Source organism: Indicator indicator, chromosome Z (assembly GCF_027791375.1).
Source record: "Indicator indicator isolate 239-I01 chromosome Z, UM_Iind_1.1, whole genome shotgun sequence".
NCBI classification, from domain to species: Eukaryota; Metazoa; Chordata; class Aves; order Piciformes; family Indicatoridae; genus Indicator; species Indicator indicator.
The window spans coordinates 32,700,877-32,721,582 of record NC_072053.1 but is presented as its reverse complement, the minus strand read 5'-3'; the positions used below and the strand labels follow the sequence as shown (position 1 = coordinate 32,721,582).

At 38.1% G+C, this 20,706-nt stretch overlaps 1 protein-coding gene across 5 annotated transcripts in view; it reads right to left on the bottom strand.

The window, feature by feature from the left end:
• Positions 1-214: 214 nt before the first annotated feature.
• PIK3R1 (phosphoinositide-3-kinase regulatory subunit 1) overlaps positions 215-20,706 on the bottom strand; it is a 55,316-nt gene continuing 34,824 nt past the window's right edge. Inside the window, exons 4-15 of one of the 5 annotated variants that reach the window (XM_054398119.1) lie at positions 18,900-19,031; positions 17,822-18,023; positions 17,547-17,626; positions 7,419-7,521; positions 6,652-6,750; positions 6,346-6,526; positions 5,794-5,919; positions 4,359-4,501; positions 3,922-4,098; positions 3,745-3,813; positions 1,791-1,961; positions 215-1,348 (exon numbers count right to left, since the gene is read on the bottom strand). In XM_054398119.1, coding sequence (XP_054254094.1) covers positions 1,159-1,348; positions 1,791-1,961; positions 3,745-3,813; positions 3,922-4,098; positions 4,359-4,501; positions 5,794-5,919; positions 6,346-6,526; positions 6,652-6,750; positions 7,419-7,521; positions 17,547-17,626; positions 17,822-18,023; positions 18,900-19,031 — 1,673 coding nt within the window. In that variant the 3' untranslated portion in view covers positions 215-1,158. Of the gene's footprint in view, positions 1,349-1,790; positions 1,962-3,744; positions 3,814-3,921; positions 4,099-4,358; positions 4,502-5,793; positions 5,920-6,345; positions 6,527-6,651; positions 6,751-7,418; positions 7,522-8,889; positions 8,996-11,045; positions 11,078-17,546; positions 17,627-17,821; positions 18,024-18,899; positions 19,032-20,706 lie in introns of those variants that run through there. The other 4 variants (XM_054398121.1, XM_054398120.1, XM_054398122.1 and 1 more) reach the window with 4 other exon arrangements.

Sequence of the window (20,706 nt, the reverse complement as noted above, 5' to 3'; positions counted from 1 at the left end):
AAATAAACAAACCCACAAAAAACGCCAACCAAAACAACCCCTTCTCCCCCCCTCAAAAAAAAAACAAAAAACCACAAAACAACAAACCAACAACAACAAAAAAACCCCCACAAAACAAAACAAAACAACAACAACAAAAAAAAACCCCCACAAAACAAAACAAACAAACAAAAACAAACAAAAAACCCAACCCAACAACAAACCCAACCCAACTACAAAATGGGTAACAAAAAAATTACCACAGAAAATATTTTCAGGCAAAAGAAAGAAGCAGACAAGGAAACACGAAAGAAAAACAAGCTTAACCTGTAGATATGCTTGAGAGAAGACTACAGCCTAAAGAAAATTCAGTATTGCATAGCACGGTCTAAGAATTCAGCTTTCAGCAAAGAGAAAAGAGAAGCAGTTTGGTATTGATACTTCCCATCAATGATAGTTAGTCATCCAATACTATGTACATTATTATATACTGTATGCCATTGAACGTCCTGTTCATTTCAGTCTTAAATATATTCTTACAACAGGATTTTAAAATGCCTAAACAAAACACTTCCTGGCACTTTGCTATTACAATTCCTCTGAAAAACATACTGTAACTGAAGTCCTTTTAAAGTGTCACTCAGAAATGAAAGTGCCATTCTGCTACATATCATTCACCAGAAACCAAAAAGTCCACAATGCTCTTGGTCTGGATCCACTGAGTGCAGCAACACCAAATCCAAGCCAGGTTGTGACCACGTAATTCCAATTACCGATTGACAAAAACCTCTTATACCTTGTATCTGCAGAATCCGATGTTCTAGCTGGTAAAGCTTCAGAAGTGGTCGTAAACAAGCACCATGGTTAAAGGCCTCTATGTCCCTGCAGGGAGATCAGGTTTGGATTTCTCTCTCCTGTTGTGGGTTTTGTTTGTTTGTTTTCTTAATTTTTTTAAAAAATCAGTTTAGATTAGAAACATACAGTCACAGTTTAACACTGTGTCATCTCTCCCACTGCAGTTGTGAAGGAAAGCTCTAGTCCCATCTGAAGACAGACAGCTTTGACAACGCAGCTGAAATTCTTGAGTAAGGCTGAAAGGAGCCTTTTCTCTCCAGAGGCCTCCATGTTGTAAAATCTCTTCTTTAGGAAAAAACCAAACCACCCAGAGTATTAAGATCTTCACCGCCTCTGCTGTGCATATACCGGGTAGGCTAGTGTGACATTGAGAGAGTCATTGTGCTGCACGAGCGATGTGTGTTGATAATGTAGCACCAGTTCTTTAAGGGAGTTGTACAAGTTATACGGCTCTGCAAATCCATACCCAGTAGGTGTTTTGTTTATCACACAGTGCTTTACTTCTCCATCCACCCTAAGGAGGAAAGAAACAACTAGGTTTTAGTTAATCAGTACAGCAAAGCTAAGCTAGAAAATCAGGTATTTGAAACACATCAAGATACTAGTCACTACACCTCCTGTTTTCTGTGGTGGGATAATTGTAAAAGCCTAGGTTTAATCCAAATTCTTAGATGCTGTCTCAGCTTAGGAAGGGAGGAGATAGGCAGGGCTTAGCAGCTGCAGAGTAAAGTGTGCATCTGTGCTTTGGTTTCCCTTAGTCTGTGTGAGGTGCATCTGTGGGAGTGGCACAGGTTAGGGCTATGTAGGGAAAGGAGCAGCAACAAGAGTGACCCCATGACTTGTTGGGATGCTTCTAAGCTTATTGGAATCCATGCACATATGAATGCCTATCTGCCCCTGGCTCAAGGTAGGTGTCTGAAATGGTGGCTACGTCATCCACAAATTAGGGTACGTACACAACAGAGCAGGCATAGCAGCCTTGTTTGCTGCTCTCTCGAACAAGGAATGTTCCATCTCGCTTTCCTCGCAGCAGATTTTCAGCTTGGCTTCTATTAATATTTCCCACATTCCATGTTCTCTCATCATGATGGGGCAAGTCCTCGTCATCTTCCACCATAGAGTATTGGCTGATGAAACAGAACATGTTTGTGAAAAATACAGCTAAAGCAAGGTCCATTAATTAGTAAGTCTTCATTTCATATTAATTGAAAACAACTAAGTTAGTGGTTAGCAGGATGCTTCTCTGGTAAAACTAGAGATCTAAAGCATGAAATACTGCACTGTTCAAATCAATGAATAAAAAAAGCAAGGAAAAACTTTCAGTTCTTGTTCCGTTTAAAAACATTTGTGTACATCTGAAGGATGTAAAAGGATGCTGTGTTATATTTCAGAATCCGCTGTTAGCGTGTCAGTACTTCTGCCAATGCTTACTGTTTCCATAAATAGCAAGCCCAAGTGAAATCAATTCTTTGAGACAGCTTCACTCCCAAAGATCAGAAGATTTGGTCAGCAGTGAAAAATCATGACATGTAGCAACTAAAGGTGCTGCTTGAGAAAGCTATGCACAGTTGTACAGGTAGACATATTAATTACTGGTAAGGAAGATGGCTTTGTGGAAAGGATGGAACAGCAGAGTACCTTTTCCTCATATCCACATTATGACAAGAGCATAGAACATATAGGGCCTTCTCTACCAAAACAACCACCAACTATATAGATGTTGTGGAGTTACAGAGAACCCTCTGATCTAAAGCTCACCATGAAAGATGATGTCTCCGGTTCAATTGTGTAGTCAGCCTGATACCCTGCACTTCCAGAGATCCCCACTTCCCTAGAAGCCTGTCACTCCTGCTTGCCTTGCAATCAATCTGGCTAATTTATTTATTCTCTCTGCAATAGATTTTTAAGCAGTTTTCCCTGGTCTACAAAAATATGACTTCTCATTTATTGAGAGTTCTAACTTTCAAAAGATTCTCAAAGTAGCCTTAGAGAAACCAGCACTCTCATGCATAATTCAGCTTTTCAGCAGAAGGGTGATTTTGGTTCAGATGACATGCTTCTGTAAGTCCCTTATCCCATTGCACTCCCTTTGTCCTGCACGATATTCAAATGCATTTCAGCAGTGGCTCTATTTCAACTAGCACCTAGAGAATGTGATTCCTGCTTTCCCTGCTGCTCATTATATTTTTTTTCCTGCATTAAACCTTAGGAAAAAGTCATATTCTACAAGTTTAATGTTTCAGCAGAAACTTGAGCATCTGCAAGATCCACTGGCAAAGGAAACTCAGAGTGAGTGAAAAGGAATTTTCTTTAAACAGTTGCACTTACTGCATTGATGCTACACTAAAACCATGGCCTGGCACTAAGGGATGGATGTATTGCTGGAAACAGGTGCCTGTACGTTCTCTGTCATATCATCTTTGAGCTATGCTAAGACAGAGTAAACACCATGGCTTTAAAACACGTATGCCACTTTTATCCCCTGATTCTACCAGTGCAGCCACAGCCAAGATGCATGATTTTCAGGGTAACAGTAGGAGACTCAATAAACCAGGCCACATTTAAACCGGTGTGGACAAGGAGAGTAAATCCACTGAACAGTCATTGTCAGTCTGCTGCTTTTCCTTTGTGTTCAGCCAGGCAGTGTAAAGGCATGCACAAGAAACTACACGGAGAAAACATTGATACAAATATTACTCAAGCAACTTTCTTTTTCTGTTTGTTCATTCTTCACTTCTACCATACTCTTGGTTTTATTTTGTGGCACACTTTAGTTTGAATTTGGTCTACATTCACACCACCCAGGTGCTCTTTGCTTTCTGTGCAGGAATGCAATGAAATGTATTCATTAGCCAAGCCCTTGCAGAACCTGTACTCAACTGAATTGCTCTTAAGTCTTTTAATACTTACTCCTCTGTATTTTCGTTTCCCAGCCATTCATTTAGCTTCTTTTGCCGAACACCTTTTTGAGTCAGCCACCTGGACAGCAATTGAAAATAAAATTTATTTGTAGTCACAAAATTTGTATACCAATTAAAATAAAGCTTTTTTTAAAAAAGGATTTTGTTAATTCATAATGGTACTCACATCAAGTACTGATCTCTTGTCTTCCTCAGCTGTATGAGGTCTGGCTTAATGCTGTTCATACGCTTGTCTATCTCTCTATATTCGGCTGCTTGCTTCTTTAAATCCTCTTCTAATCTGCGTCTGCTGTCCACAATTTCACTTATTCGAGACTTCAGTTTTTCATAGTTGTGCATAATCCTGAATGGAATAATGTGGTAAATTACACTCTGATGATGTCTTATTATGTTACACTGTTTGGTGGTATAGACAAGAAAACAGATTATTTTTCTAGATGTAGCTATGTATTTTGCAAGTTCACATCTACCCCGCCTGACAATTCTTTGCTTACAACTGAACAACTTCAATCTTCCCACCTTGCTTCAGATAGGCAGAGCTATACTTTGCACTGTTACTTTCTTCAAAATCATAAAATCTGAAATGCAAATAAAAATACTGACCTTTGTATTTCTTTTTCATTTCCTTCCCGTTTAAATTTTTCAATGTATTCCTTACTATATCTTTCTTGCGTCTGGCACTGCTCTTCAAATATTTTTATCGTTTCATTAAATGCTTCAATAGCTGTTCTTTTCATTTGAATTTCCTGAAAAGAAAATAATTCTTGTTAACATTGTCTTCAGACAGAGTGGGTGATTTATTGGCTTGTATCACAGAAACACTTCGGTATATTGTAAAAGATCCCCTTATCAGAACTCGTTCTGTCTACAGAGCCTTGTAACACAGAGAGGAGTCCTGTGCATAAAGCTACCATGATTAAGTTTTCCAAGAAGAAAAACTGCTAGATAAAGACAAAATAATCTTTGTTTTGTATTGATAAATTTTATTATTCATGATTAGAGCCTTATGGCACTCTGCTGTTTGTATCAATGCCTTGTATTTGCCTTAGAGGTACATCTGGCTTTCTGAAATAAATGTGTATGATATTGGACTGGTCAGTTATCAAGAAGTCATCTAATCCGTCTTCTTTCCCCTATATAGACAAGTTGTCACGGGTTCTGTTCCCTTGCCTGCCACATACAGTGGTTATTTCTCTTTGTATTATTCTCTGTGATTTCATGATTTTTCTCCTTATGTCAACCCACAGTGGCTTTCTGTAATCTGCCTCCTGACTCCTCCTCCTCCCTGCCCCACCCAGGAGGGGAGGCAGAGATGGGGTGGTGTGCTAGTGCTGTGCATTGCTGGTTCTTAGTGGCTCGGGTTTTTTCCCCTTGCTCCCATTGGTGGGAGTGAGCCTTGTTACAGCAGACTGTATTACGCTAACGCACAAGTCTTTAAAGTCATTTGTTCAAGTTGCGTGCACTTCTACACCTTTCTTCAATTATTTTTAGGTCTATTTCCTGCACATGTGAAGAAGCAGTCTTGAATCTGGGTCTGTAAATCCAGACTAACTCACTGGCATTTCAAGATACGGCTAATAATTCATGAGGTTGAAAGCAGAACAGAGGTAGCTTTTCATTCCTGCACTGTAGCTACACACATAATCTACCCTGCACAGATGAAAACAGACTCTTCAACAACTATTAATAAAATACAATGCTTCCCTGCAAATGTGACCTGAAAAGCGTAACTTAGCTTGATGAAGTCAGTATGCCGAAGTGTTGCTAAATCAGCACAGTTCTGTGCTTGCTTTGGATGCAGATGTTAGAGTTGGCCACAGAGTAGGTTAGGTTGCAGGTGGTGACTGTTCAAGTATGTGTACGCAATTCCAGTATACTGAGCAAGCACATCAGGGATGTTCCCCCTTTTGGGCAACAGCAGTGGCGGTGGAAGAGAGGAGGAGGAAGGAGGATGGAGGAAGATGGCAGTATGAATTTACAGCAATACTCTAAATCTACAGAAGTCTTCTCTCTCCCTTTCGTTTCAAATCTAGCTTACCTGAGACGTTCTTGTGTAGTCCTCATAAAGTCTGTCATATTCTCGGCTTTTTTCCTGGAACTGCGTATTATACTCATGTAATTTCTTTCCCACTGCCTCAATGCTGTCCTCTTTTACAACTTGATCCTGGAATGATGAGCAGAAGGAAAGGTAGTTCATAAAGAAATAATTATATTGCACAGATTTTTCAGGATAAAAGTGTTTAAAAGTGCCTAGATAGTTACATGGTAAATATAACTCCTCTTTCATAAATATGGAGATACAATATATTATATGTATAATATTCAAATGACAAAATGATACATTTACTCATTAATGAGTGGGATATTTATTAACATAAGTTTATTTCTTAATAAAGCATCTGCAGTATTTAAATTTGCAGTTATTTATATGCAAACTGTGAAGACATTTTTAAACAAAACCAGACATTTTGGTACCCACTTTATTTATTCAAATATTAGCAGAGCTAAAGTCATGATAAGTGACTCCTCAGTCTGCAGTAATACCTCTGTAGGTATTTTAGTGAAACACAAGGAAAAGACACCAAATTACCTGCTGGTACTTAGATACTGGATACAGTAATTTTACATCCAGTTTAGGATTATACTGGGCTAGAGATTCATTCCGGTAGTGGTTTATCAGCTCGACCACAGAGTTGAAAGTTAATGGGTCAGAAAAGCCGTACTTTCCATCTCGATGAAATATTTTGATTAATTTGTTATTCCCTCCTTTCCTGCAATTAAAGTTTGTTGAAAAATTAGGCATACTTCAAGTACTACTTCATAAAGAACACTGTATTTTAAATGCAGCATTCCATTTTACTGCCATGTAATACAGCCCTAGAGTAATTAATCTTACCTCAGCGTAAGTGTGTAGTCACCATGCATTTTGGTTGAAGCATCTCGTACCAAAAAGGTACCATCAGCTGTGTCTCGAAGCTTCTCATTTACTTCTTCTCTGAAATGAAAGCAAAAGTAACCAAATCATTTCAGTTTCTCCTCACTCATTATGCTTCAAATTCTTCTGGTTTATAAACCAGAAAGTAAGTAGTTTGTAGAAGACTACTTCCTCTCCATATTAGTACATACTGTTATTTAATAGCTTATTTAACGTTGCTGAAGAGCAACTGGGATACAACATGGTATATTCTATCTGTCCTCTCACTGATGGACAAAATTGTATTCCTGCAAAGGTCTTTCTGCTTGTTCATACAAGTCTGCACAATAGGAGGAGCCATTGTTGGTTAAACATACCTATATATAGTGCAGTTAAAAATGTCCCTAATATATGGCACTTGTTAGTCTGGCTTCTTAACTATCATGCCTACAGTTGAGGTTCCAGATGAAAGGCAAGAAGAAAATAGTTATTTCTAAGTGTTGTCCTTTCATGATAGGATTTCATAAAGATGTCTTAAGGTAATAGAACAATCATTTCATGTACTATATTCTAATTGACTTCCAGTAACTTTTCAGTCATGTTTGGAACAAACCCAATGGTAAAATGTTTATTTTGGAAAATGGCCCTCAGAACTGCAGTTGTTCTATACATACACAAAAAATACATATACACAGCATAGCATGGATGTAAAGTCAAACACAAGAAATACATGTCTTGAGCTGATTTACCTTGAGATATCTCCCCAGTACCATTCAGCATCTTGTAATGACATGTTGTTATTCATGCTGTTGTTAGTTACAGTATTAGGTTTTGGTGGCTTAGGAGGCAGTGCTGCACATGAAAGGGGGAAAAAAAAAAAGTTCATTACTACTCACTGAAAACCTGACCATATATTCACTGAAATTACACATTATGACATGAATAGTAATAATCAAAAAAAAAGAGGTTACAAACCAGAGTTTCCCATCACTATCAGTTTTCAAAAATATTAGAAGAATTAAGGGTATTTTACTGAGAACCATATAATTCAACAGGAAACATTTAGTGTTTAAAAAAAAGTATGTTACTTTTTCAATAACATATTTAAAGCAAAATGTAACATCACACTCATTCTCCTCCCCCCGAAAAAAGCACGCGAGAAAAAAAAATCTGAAGTTTCCTTTTACATCCATTCACCACCTACAGATGAATATAAGTAATAAAACACGTAAAATGTCTCTTTTTTACCTCCTATGTAATGATCTTACAAGAATGATGCTGCTTCCTCCCTCATCTAAGAGCTGAGTAGCAAGAGATGCAAGCCCACAGCAATATTGTAGATTTTAAGAACTGGGATTTTGTGATCCCCAGCATTCTGTGAAATGATTTGCCAAAAAAACCCTTTAAGAAACCCATCTGTGACCCACATATCCCTTGTGTTAATCTTAGTATTCTACAGAATAAATTGTGTTCCAAACGCCAGGACTGATTAAAAACCACATCCCCTTTTTTCAATGTCAGAGCTGCATATGTATATCAGTGGGTGCCAGAGAAGATACTGCAGCACTCCTGACTTAGTAGAAACAGGACTACATAGGAATCAGGATTAAACCCAGCTCTTTTAGTTCTCCAGTAAGTACACCATTCTTTATGGATGTCCCTGTCCTGTATATTATGACTGGCTACAAAAGACATTGCTTTTAAAGTTGAAATTAGTATCAAAAGATAACACATTGTTTTTTATGATGTGAAAAAAAATGGTGTGATATCAAGTACTCAATTTATGCTGATAGATTTTAAAATATTTTTCCTCAAACAATCCGAAACAGTGATTTGCAATCATTGTTTCAGGAAATGAAAGTGTTACTACACCATCTCCTTTTAGTGACAGTGTGAAACAGAGATAGCAAGAATAATGAGAGAAATAAATTTTCTGGCGAGGTAATTGCACAGCTAGAACTACAACTAACAAAATCAAAACAGGTCAATTCAGTAAAAATTCAATTAAGTAAGCAGGCAGATAGTTCTACAGGTTAAGATTCTAATTACTGTAACCATGCACTAAACCACAACTCGATTCTAATTTATGAAAAAAAGGAAAGAGAAAAAAACTTATATGCATCAATGACAAAGAAATCCTACATATCTACTAAGAATTTACAGCAGCTATTGTAAAAACAGAAATGAAATAAGTCTTCCATAATAAGACTGTAGTTTTACCTGGTGGATCCATTTCTATGTAAAACATCAAGTCTGTGCCACAATTTATATCTGTCTTAGGATATTCTATATCCAGTTCTTCCATATTCCAGACAGTATTGTACATTTGTATGAGTTTCACTGAGTAAGCTCAGATACAAGAAAAGAGTCAGGCTCTCTTTGTAATGGTGTCTTGGAATTCATTTTAAAACCTATAAGGGGCTGCACTGTAACCTATTACATCATAATCCTCAGCCAATCCTGTCAAAATAATGTCACCAGACCACTCCTGTTTCATCATTTTATTCTACATTAATCTTAAAACAATTTCAGTTTTGGAAAGAATCTGCCTTTAGCAGAACTGCAATATAAACCTGGTATTACAGATAAAAAGAGGGAGTGGGCTCTGCTTGCCCATGTTCCTGGCTCCTTTTTCTGACTTTGCAGCGTGGTACAGTCCAATCCTGGCAGGATGACAAAAGCCTGATATGCTGCAGCACGTAGCTCTTACACACACACAACACACGCACACTCACACACACTGGGCAGCTCCTTTTGGAAGTAGGTCAGTCACATCTCAGCTGTATTTACCTGCTTGAATGCCTTAAGTTTAGCATTCAAGAAGCTTTCAAAAGGCTTCTATGCCTATTGCACATATTAAAGATGCAGAAGTGAAAAGAGCATGACGCTGTGTATCCATTACAGACATTTTACACATAGATACACACAGAGACGTATGTATATCTACATAATGAAATATGAATGTTTTTTTTTAATCTGTGCAGATTTCTGTTATTTTAATGTATACACAGGTCAGATATTATTGATATTATTACAGAAAATGTGCTTACTGCAGAGATGACTGCCCCCCCTTTATAATTTTGTAATAAAACATAATTCCAATCAATCTAGATTAACTCATTTTGAAATCTAAAATGAAAATGTTGTAATCTTACGTTCATCAGACTTGTCTAAGCTGTGCTATAAAGTCAAACCTGAGGAAGATCTTGAAAAGCGATTTTACTGAACATAAAAGCCTGGATACAATGAGATTTAGTTCACCTTTTCACGCTGTTTCTCTACTGTGTTCTCATTCAGGTATTTATCAAGGTAATTGTTTTTAAAAGCAAAAATGCCCTTTTAGAGTCTCCATCCTTGCTTGACTGTCATCAGTATTCTCCTACCATTTACAAATATTCCTCCTAACTCTCCCCACTACTGACTGTAACTCTCTCAGACCTCTTAGAAGAAACATGCACAGAATAGACTATTAATTCTGAAGCAGGATGCTATGTAAAGCCATGTGAATACTTTATACTTGTTATAATCTATGGGGGCAGAAAACCAGACACCAAAAATAGCCACAACAAAGAGTAGCTGTAGCAACAATCTGTGCCTATATCATAAGAAATCCTAGTGCAGCTGAAATGTGCTCTACCTCACAAATACTCATTAAAAAAATTAATACAATTTCTATCCTTCCTAAAGATTTCACAGGTATCTGCTCCCTCTCTGCGCCCCTCAGCAGCTTACCCCTTTTAGAAAACCATTAACATAAAAGAACATGTCTAGAGTGGCAACAGCTAGTTTGCTTTCTATGTTAACAGGCTTAAATTCATGCTGAAGCAGACTCTCCACTCCCTGTTTAGGTAGACATGCTCCAAAGATTCCTTCCATTTCCAAAATGAAATAGGATACTTAAAATTATCCCAGACACAAGTCCAAACACTGAACTTGGAGGTTTAGCCCACCTGCTACCCAAACAGTAGAGTTGCCAAGGTAGTTATTTAAAATAAGTTATAAAGATTTCCTACACAGACTACATTGCTGCATTTAGGTCTCATGAGGGATCAGTAACATTGTTTTATTCCTTTCAATAAAGGCTTTCATGAAAAATTACTACCCTGGGGTTTAACTGGCCAAATTTTGGACTGCCCACACTTGTATAATCAGGTTAGTGCTCAGCTCGGACTAGACCAGCTCGCAGGCTAGAAAAGACAGGAGGCAGACAGGTGATTCCCCATTCCCTATATAACCTGGAGAGGAAATGAGGTATTTGACTTTCATTCATGTATCTTAATCTTAAGACCATGGAAACCTTACCTGATAATCATTTATAGTACAATATTTCCATAAGATGATCAAGAAAACACACACATAAATTCAAAATCACTTACTTTGTACATTATGCATTGCAAATGCTCACCCTTGTAATACAGCCTGGAAATATAATCCAATAACTTCAGAAATTAATAGGTTTCCTCTTACAAAATTCTTGCTTAAAAAGCACCTTTAAGCCTTCTTTTACTAGCAAGCCTCTCTGAAGCAAAGAAGAAAAAAATTTTTCTGAAAAATAAATTGTTCTGTTTTCCAACCACTGCTCCACAAAAATCCCTAAAAGAGCTGTAACATGCACTGAGAAAAACGAAGCCTTCTCTCTCTCTTCTTATGTGCTTAAAGCCCTGTGCTGTGCAGGAGGTATCCACTTACTCTGGTTCATCATTAAAAGTGAACCTGACTTTAGTACTGGGAAAAAAAAAAAAAAGAAACCACCACCCTCAGTAGCTTGCACGTCTCTCTAAGATAAAGATCTCAGTTTCATGATTAACTTGGGCAGGTTCAAATATTTGCTGAGCCAGGGATTTCAGGTGGGGGAGGGGGAGCCAGATTCAAAGTAAAAGTTGTCATCAGCTAACAAGTGGCCAATGCAGGGGTAACTTTATCATTTTAAATATGTAAATGATCAGACCATTGTAAGAGACCTTAAAATAGTCTCTATCACTGGCTGCTGAATACAGTATTAAAAACCACCATGAACACACAAGTAGAGGAAATGGCTAACTAACTTACTGCAGAAAAAAACCAAACACAATCAAAATCTGTATTGAAAAGAGCTGTATCTCTCAGAGCAGTCCTGTGCAGGCAAAATAGCCTACTTGCAAGCATAGGATCACCTTCTATACATTCATGCTGAGTCACAAATACAGGTGCTGCTTGAAGACCTCTAGCATGATGCTGCGAGGCATTTTATGCATTTCCTATAAACTGAAAATAACAGGAAAAACACCTGTCTGTATCCATAGTGTTTTCCAGTATGTCAGCATTGTTCATTTTTTGGGCAGGCAGGCAGGCAAGGGGTCTGAAGTTTAGGTCAAATATATTTTCCTTGCCTTAATGTTTGGTGGAGATCAAATTTGCTAAAGGGCAAACAGAGCAGCAGCTGAAAAGTCTGCTCAGCTTTGCCTATAGAAGGTTATCGTCTTTGTCATCTATACTTTTTACAAAGAAATAAATTCAAAGAGAAAGAAGCAGCAGATCACAATATTGAATTCAGAGAAAGTAGAAGATTAATATTTTCCGCCCACTTGCTGGAAACAGTGAGGACTTCCAATAGCTGTGTTCTTTGAGATCTGCCTGTGTGCCTTATGGCAGACAAATGGCATTGAAAAGCTTTTACCTCCTGAACACACCAGCTAATTAAAACCTCCTATTCTACAAAACACCCTTTGTGAAATCCCAAATATATGCAGTACATTTTTGACATTTTACAGTTGATCAATTTAGTCTTTGCCTACTTGGACAATTGTCAGTTCTATATATAATTCAAAGTAGCAGTCATAACGGTACAGCCTACTTCTAGAGGAAGGGGTAACCTGTGTTTCTGATGTAATCCAACTTCTAACAGTAACTGACATGCCTCCTATTTACTGTTAAAATTACAGAACCCATAGAAAGCATTTCTTGGATTACAGGGCCACAATACAGAAACGTATTCTCAAATGAGAAAAGACAACCAAACTTAGTTCAACAAATGTTTACCACTTTATGAAGCCCAAGTACCCACACAGAGGTAAAAAATAAGGCTTTGTTCCTAAAGCAGATTTTCTTCTGGATTCCATTGCCTTGTGCAAAAATGAGTTCCTAATCACCCTGCAGAAGAGAATCAAGTCCAGTGTCCTGTCACAAAAGATGCTGGCCTGCACACAGTTGCATTTCCATACAAACCTTGAGTGGTACCAGTGAATCTATAGATTCTTATTTCTGCAAATATAGCAGCAGCCTGCTAGTTCTCAGTCATACTCATAGCTTCTTCCATTCATAAAGTGTTTTTGTTTATTTGTTTGTTTTTACATAACTAACGTACAGAGCAGGAAGATAACTGGTCGGGTTCGCCAGGCTTGCGGATATGAGTGCTGCACATACTTACACACACACACACGCATCGTCCTGTCAAAACTCCAGCACCCTGAGTTTGGGCGCTCCGCGCAGCGAGCTCTGAGCACGGCCCGCCACGCGCCGCGCCGGGAGGGCGGGGCAGGCAGCTGGCGAGGGCTATTCCCTGAGAAAGGGCGCCCCCTGCCGGCCGGCGCGCGGACTCGCAGACCCCTTTCGCGCGGCCCGAGCTCCGCGGAGCAGTCACGGCCCTCACGCTGCAAAGCCGCGCTCGGGATCGGGCGCGGGCGCTGCGGCCGGTCCGGCCGAGCCCCTAGGCGTGATCCAGCAGCATCACAAAATCACAGAATGTTAGGCGGTGGAGGAACCTTCAGGGATCATGTAGTCCAACCCCTTGCCAAAGCACGATCACCTAGGGCAGGCCGCACAGGTTTTGAAAGTCTCCGGAGAAGGAGACTCCACAATCTCTCCGGGCAAGCAAACCTGTTTCAGTACTCCGTCACCTTCACCACAAAGTCTTAAGGAGCTGCAGCGCTGCATCATCTCTGCGTCCCCAGGCCATTACTCTGAGAGGGCTGTGGGCTGAGCCTGTCCACTGCAGCAGTCCATCGGAACTGTGAGTTCAGTTCCAAGAGGAACTGATCATCTTTTACACTCCCCCTGCTCTGGCTGTTACACTACCATGCTTGCTACTATTTTGTGCAGAAAAAAGCAAGCGTCTACATCTTGGTGATACTGTCGGGACTCTGCCCCCATGCCCAGCAAGTAAACATGTAAACCACTGATTCTTAGCTGTGACCCTGTGAGTAGTAAAACCTATTCATGTTTGTAATTGCAGTATTTCACAGCTGGAACCATTATTTGCATGTTACTTACAAACCTGAGAAACGGGAATAAACTGGAATAGAAGCAGCCTGAGTTAGTACAGAGACCACTGGAAGCTTCAATCCACCCCTACAGCATGGCAGCTCCTTCCCACCACTGCAGTAGCTTTTACTTATCAACCTGTTCACTCACAATGCCACGAACTCCCTATGTCCTCTTGTTCTCTTTGCCATTCTACAATAGAACATATCTTACTCTCAGACATTCAATGACATTCCATGTTCCTTAACACTCTGACCTCGAGAGGACCCTCATTTCCCTGACTTCCATGCTAAAATCATCCCTCAAGACTCCCAATTGTTTCAATTGCCTCTGTACAACCTGCCTTCCCAGACACCAACTTCAAATCTGCCATGCTGCTCCGAGCATGCACCAGGCCTCATGGACAGCTCTGTGACCTGCATCTCGCCCAGAACTCCTGCAGATGGGAAAGCCAGGAGCCTTCACGATCCTTGAAAAGTAACTGAAAAAAAATTTCCAGTCTTCTATTCATATAAATATAGTGTATTTTTCAATATTGACCTCTAAAAGCACACATGCCTTCACACCTCTGGAATGATGTCTGAGATTCCATGAGAAATAAGCAGCACTGTAAGCTATAATCTGTTACAATTAGGGTCTTCTAATACTACTGTTTTCAATAATGTATTTTGAGGCATGCACTTTGATTCTGACTGTAAAATCAGAATTACTTTTTGATTTAAAGCCTGTGTGGCTGTTTATCAAATGGGGGTGTTAAAATGGGATGCTAAATCACCTTGCTTGCCCGCTAACACCACCTTTGGCTTTCCTACTGATCAATTTGAAGAATGATACAGCTATGAGAAAATGGATCCTGTTAGCAATTATTCAAAAAAACAACAATTACTTTGTCTTCACCTACGACACACATAGGAACAGGTATTTCTACGTTAGTACTTTAATTTTTGTGAAGAGCTAAGCACTATTCTAAGCCTAAAATGCGTAGTTTGTTTTGAACACCATGATGGGGGGTGGAGGGAAATCAAACCAGAGTTGTTCTGTGATTTAAAAAAAAAAAAAAAAAAATCAACAAGTAATGATGTAGGAGTAGCTCCTGGTTTTGCACCATGGTGTGCAAAGTATCACTCTAAGATGTCCAATTAAAGACATCCAATTTCAGTTGTTAATTTTATGACATATCATATGCAAGCTCAATTGCATACTTTCCACTGTGTGGAGGTAAGTGGGTGATGTGGTAAGAAAAACTGCCACTGTTGTGCAAAAATGTTCTCCCTGTTCAGATTGGTTATCTCCAACACTACATTTAATGTATCTACATATGGCATAAGACATCACTAAAACAGTAATCACAGCTCAATTTAGACAGCACGTTTTCATCCAGGCATGAGAATAACAAATCAAAAAAGGGAAGAAACTATGACTGCATTGGCTTCCCTGTTATCACTTAGCTGTCATATTATTTTCAACAAGTAAAAATGTCTCAGCTTAAAACCTCTTAACTTCTGTACTTTTAAAATTCTATTAAAAATTGTTATTCTCAGAACATTTATATGACAAAAAAGTTATCGTTTTTAGGAGTCTTCTTTTTGTTACAATGTCTCTAAACAATTTTTATGGAAACTCAAGTTACAGACCACTTCAGATGGTTAGGTCACTGAATTATTTTGATGTGTAAAACAGACTTTATGGAACATTCCATTAAAACTCAACTTTTGATTTTTACAGGCTTTACAGGCCTAAGAGCAGAGGCTGGCTAACCATAGACTACAAAGCTTGAAATTTGTACCTATTTTTCAGTATATTAATAGATGTGCAAATGTTTTACTAAAAAAAATTCTGCTGCCCAGGATGGTCTTTGAAATGCATTGGGATCTGTTGTATGAGGGATGAAAGATCCTATGATCTTTCTTAACAGATCATATTGAAAAATCACAGAAGGAGCTTCAAAATAAACTACTGCATTACAAAAAATTAATGCAGAAGCAATATTAAAAACATGCAAATATTAGATGAGAATTATTTAGTGTCAAACCCTATAAATTTGATGGATACAGCCACACTGCCTCAAGTACTCTAACGATACTCTCAAGATGACTTTACTCCTTATCCTCATTAGTAGTTCTAACATCAATAATGTCTTTCAGTTTTACTTTCCTCATATGAAGCAAATCAAGACAACAAGCAACCAAATGATCTAAGTGCATCTTAAGAAACTCTTACTTTGAAACAAAAAACTCTCACTGTGTAACTTCCCAATTAATGCCTTTAGCCCAACAAATTTACTCACTCTACAACATTTGCACACACATAATTAAAAAACACAACACTATTATCAAGCTGTTTAGAGTATTAGAGGATTCAATAATGCATTTTGTGTTTCAAGGCTTGTAACGGGGGCCAAAGAATAATTCTCTAAAAATTGGCTGTTATTTACTCAGTCTTAGTAAAATAGGCCCAATCAGCATTAAAAGTTTGGACTCTCTCGGTTGTTACAAAGCATTAGGAACAAAAATACACAGTGGTTCTGGAAATACCTGCTTAACTGTTTTGACGAAATTGAACAAAACCAAATAGGTGTAAGTAGCTGAAAACAGATGTACACTAAATGCTAGGTAAAGGTTCCTAACTAATAGAACTGGCAGGGCTGGAAAAGCCTTCCACAATTACAGCAGAGGGAATAAAAATCTTAGCCATTTTAAATTTATCTTCATTACTTGAAGAGGAGGATTATACAATGTGCCTACCTGAAATATTAAGTATTTTTCTGCTGCTGTGTTCTACCTCTTTGAATCTCAAGCAGCCCTACAAATCCTACTGCCATGAACTTTACCTTTGAATAGAAAGACAGGAAAGCTACAGCCTGCTCAGTGTTTTCCTTATCATTGCCCTATCCCTTGTTGGGACATTCTCTGTTAATGCACTATAATAGAAACTACTTTAAGTTAACATCTAAAGTCCTTTGTGTTAATTTTATTTGCATGTGGTTAGTAATTCTGCCTTGCTCCTGACTTAAACCCATGGACTTTTTCATAAACTGGAAGTGAGTTTTACTGTTCGTTAACTAAACTAGATGCTAACTCACAGAATCAGTACAAGTGTAATCTAACTTTCCTGAATGGAGTTTTAGCGTTTTACACATTGTTTACTGATACCAACAGAAGAATCTTTTGAGTCTCTGGATTGAAAAAGACACATATGTAAATGAGGGGTGAAATCTTACTTTCTTCTGATGACCTCTGTGAGGTATTGTACTCCTAAGAAAATGTATCTGGGAGTAAAGCTAAATAAAACTTCCAGAACTTACCCCCCCACACACACTGTATGATATGCCTCCTACTGGTTTATAGGTCTCAAAAATTCACAAATTTCTATTCACTGTTTACAGAAAAATTAATCGAGGTCCCAAGGCTGTATGAAATACAGGTAACTAAAATAACACTAATGAAAGAGACAATTTCTTCTTATATAATGAAAGAGACAAATTCTTCATGTGTTCTAGTAGAATGTTCTAGTACACATTTTTGCATTAAGTTTGATTAAAAAAGAAAAAAATACCCAAGCATTTATTGTCCTTAAGTTGCATTTTAGTATTTTAGAAAACAACGGCATGTATCTTCAAAAATTAAGATAGTTTTTACCTGGTACGGGCTGTCTCTCATTCCATTCACTTGTGATTAAAACCTCTACGATTTTTATGTGCTGTTCTGTATTATCAGAGCTGCAAGAGATGGATTAGTCAGTAAGAACTAGGAAAAATGCAGGACTTTACACCAGAATTCTTCAAAAAACACTGTAAAAATTTGTACCAATGCCCTCCACATTAGAAGATCAGGAAATTAATTCATTAAGCCTACTTTTGAATATAACTAACTCATATTTACAGTATAAGATATAATAAAGATGATCCACGTACCTTGCTACCTGGAACTTGAAAAGCAGTGGGCTGAAAATTTCAGCCAGAGACCTTGCATTCAAGAGGTTTTTACTGGAGGCTTGACAAACTCTGAGGAAATGTTTGAGCAAATACTGGAGTGTGAGCCAATACTGGGGAGGTATATTTGGAGATCTGATGAGTTTCTTCAGCAACTGAGCATATTCCTCTGAGCTCTGCAATTCTGAAAGCAAAGAGATAAAAAGCTCTTGATATCAGCAAAGGAGCATCCAACAAGTAAAATGAAACTATTTATGACTCTTTTGGAAGCATCAATCTTACAGAAAGAAAAAAAAAAAAAGTAGCTCTGTTCCTTATTACTGCCATAAGACTTCTTTTGAAAAACCATGCTCAAGGAGGAGTGAAGAACAATTATTTACAAGTCAAATGGAAACAGACATGCATTTTGGTAAAAACCACAATGTGTTCAAAGTGTACTGGTAGAAGTCTGCCTTGTGTTTAGCATCACACATGATTGGCTAATTCTGAGATGCATTAGATAAGTCTCACAGGTGCTGTTCTAACTTTGAAGGTTACCAGTAACAATATCCTGTCCTGAGATGTATAACAGAATACTTGGCGGATGAGCTGGAAGCCTACAATCTGTACTTGTTTGAAATGACCACTGTAGATGATGAATCTCACATGCATGTACTTCTCACTTAATAATCTGCAGCTCCCAATGCACTGCAGAACACCGTGACCTCTAATACATTTACTTTGTCAGCACTGATAAAAAGTTAAAAATTAGCTTTCTGCATACAGACAAGTCCTTGATTTTTCCTCCCCAGTTTTTCTATAGTCATTCTTCTTACTAAATTGAAGAGAACTGTGCTATCTCTTATATTTTTCATTATGTTTTCATTAGGTAACTAAATAACACATGTCTAGATCTGAATGCAAGAGCTTTCATCAAAAGTGGTGAAGGTATACATGCTTTCTGAGACGCTGCCCTGTTGTGTGGGATTTTCCCTGTTCTGTGGGTGACAGCTGGATCACTGGGTATTTAGAATTCTAAATGCTTTTTTGTCTAACTTTTGAAGTAATGTGATAATCATACCTTGAGCTACAGAAATCATGTCACTGTGAACAGCTGCTGGAATGATGGGATTTGGCAGGTCCAAGAGATACCTCTTTAGAGCATCTGCTAAAGTATGCACATCAAATGCCTCTAAATCCAGTGAAGAGGCATCTAAATGGAAAGAGAAACATACTTTTTTAGACATTAGAAACTGGTAAAGAATACACAGCCTCATAATAGTATGGCTTTATACCAAACCAAAATTGCTAATTTACATCTGATTGACAAAGCATAACTCGTAAGAAAGAATGTAAGACACCATCTTGGATATGAAGAACATACAGGGCTCAACCCTATGCCCAGGACCTTGGGATCTGATGAAATAGCTTCCAAAGCTTCTGTCACATATAATGCAGGGCTGAACTCCGAATAATGTGGTGACTTGCTGCATCTTGGCAATGTTATGGAACATCAGAATATTTTTAATGTCTCTGTTTTACCTGTAAATATTTTGTGTAAGAGGTAATCAAGGATTTGGACAAATGCAGCCTCTCCTACTGGTAGCTACTGGTAGTTATGACTGGAAGTTTGAGTAACAACTTTGGGCTTCAAATCTGTAAATATTTGTGTGACTAAGTCAAAACAAATACACACGTGCAGAACTGGGTGCCTAGTGTTCTAGGATTCAGGATTTATCTTGTAAAACCTGATATTCTTCCAGGATAGTTATGACTTGGGCTAAAGTTTGAGACTGTTGCATAAAGGACTCATTGTTACCATTGGAGCAAGGAATAATATCAGGAAAAATAGAAACAGGAAAACACAAAAAATGCTTACTGTAGCGCAAGCAAGATTTGAGTTCACCTTAAAACAGGAAGCTCTGGCCCAGTGAAGTCCTAGGTGTTTACAGGAAGATCCGTGCTTGGTACAAGAATTTAGAGGTGGCAATGCTACCCAACTTTTCTTGTCTAACCAAGTGTCCTCTAAGTGCTGAATTTATCTGGCTTGTTTAAACCAAACTCAACAGGGAGGCAGAGGAATCAGACAAGTGGTGTGTCTACACATACTGTGTAAAAAGGCAGCAAAGAGTGGGTAGTGAAAAACTTAGTGCTTCTGCACTTCCTGTCTGTTTTCCCCAAAGGAAAGCTTGCAGTACAAACCCAATTCTTATCAGACACCAAAGAATTTGTACAAGAAAAAATACATTATGAATGGCTCAGATGATAATAAATTTGCATTGTAGGTATGAATTCTACAAAAGGAATTATGTATCAGAGAATCTAACCACGAACTTGTAAGAAATAGTTTTCATTACTTTTTTGCTCAAAGGATTTTATTTCATATTTTATTTCAATAAGCCAAGTTAAATCCTGCTTCTTTCAATGTTGAGCCATTCTCTGAAGCACAACACAAATTATTATAATGAATATGTAAGTAAGAATAAACTTCTGGTATTCTGCAACTTTTTGGGTGCAATTCCCATCTGCTGAGCTGGCCAGATGCAAGTCAGCTTTGATTTTGGAGCTACACAGCCCTGTATTGAAGCGAACAGGCAATTATCCAAATATTATGGAGAACATTTTAACTATAAGCAGAACAGCAAGCTAATGCAGTTCACAGCTTTGAGACCAAAGCCATTTTAGCTCTCTGATTTAACATTCTGTTAATTCAAAGAGAGTAGGTGGAGGAGATGAGATGTCTTTATCCATGTATCTGGACATCCACTGCACTGGCTCTGCCCTGGAAGATTCTGATCCTATCTTAAAAAGAACAGTGATACTAAGGGGTAAAATCCTGTTCTCTTTTCTCAAAACTAACTACATTTTAAAAAAGAATACATGTAAAC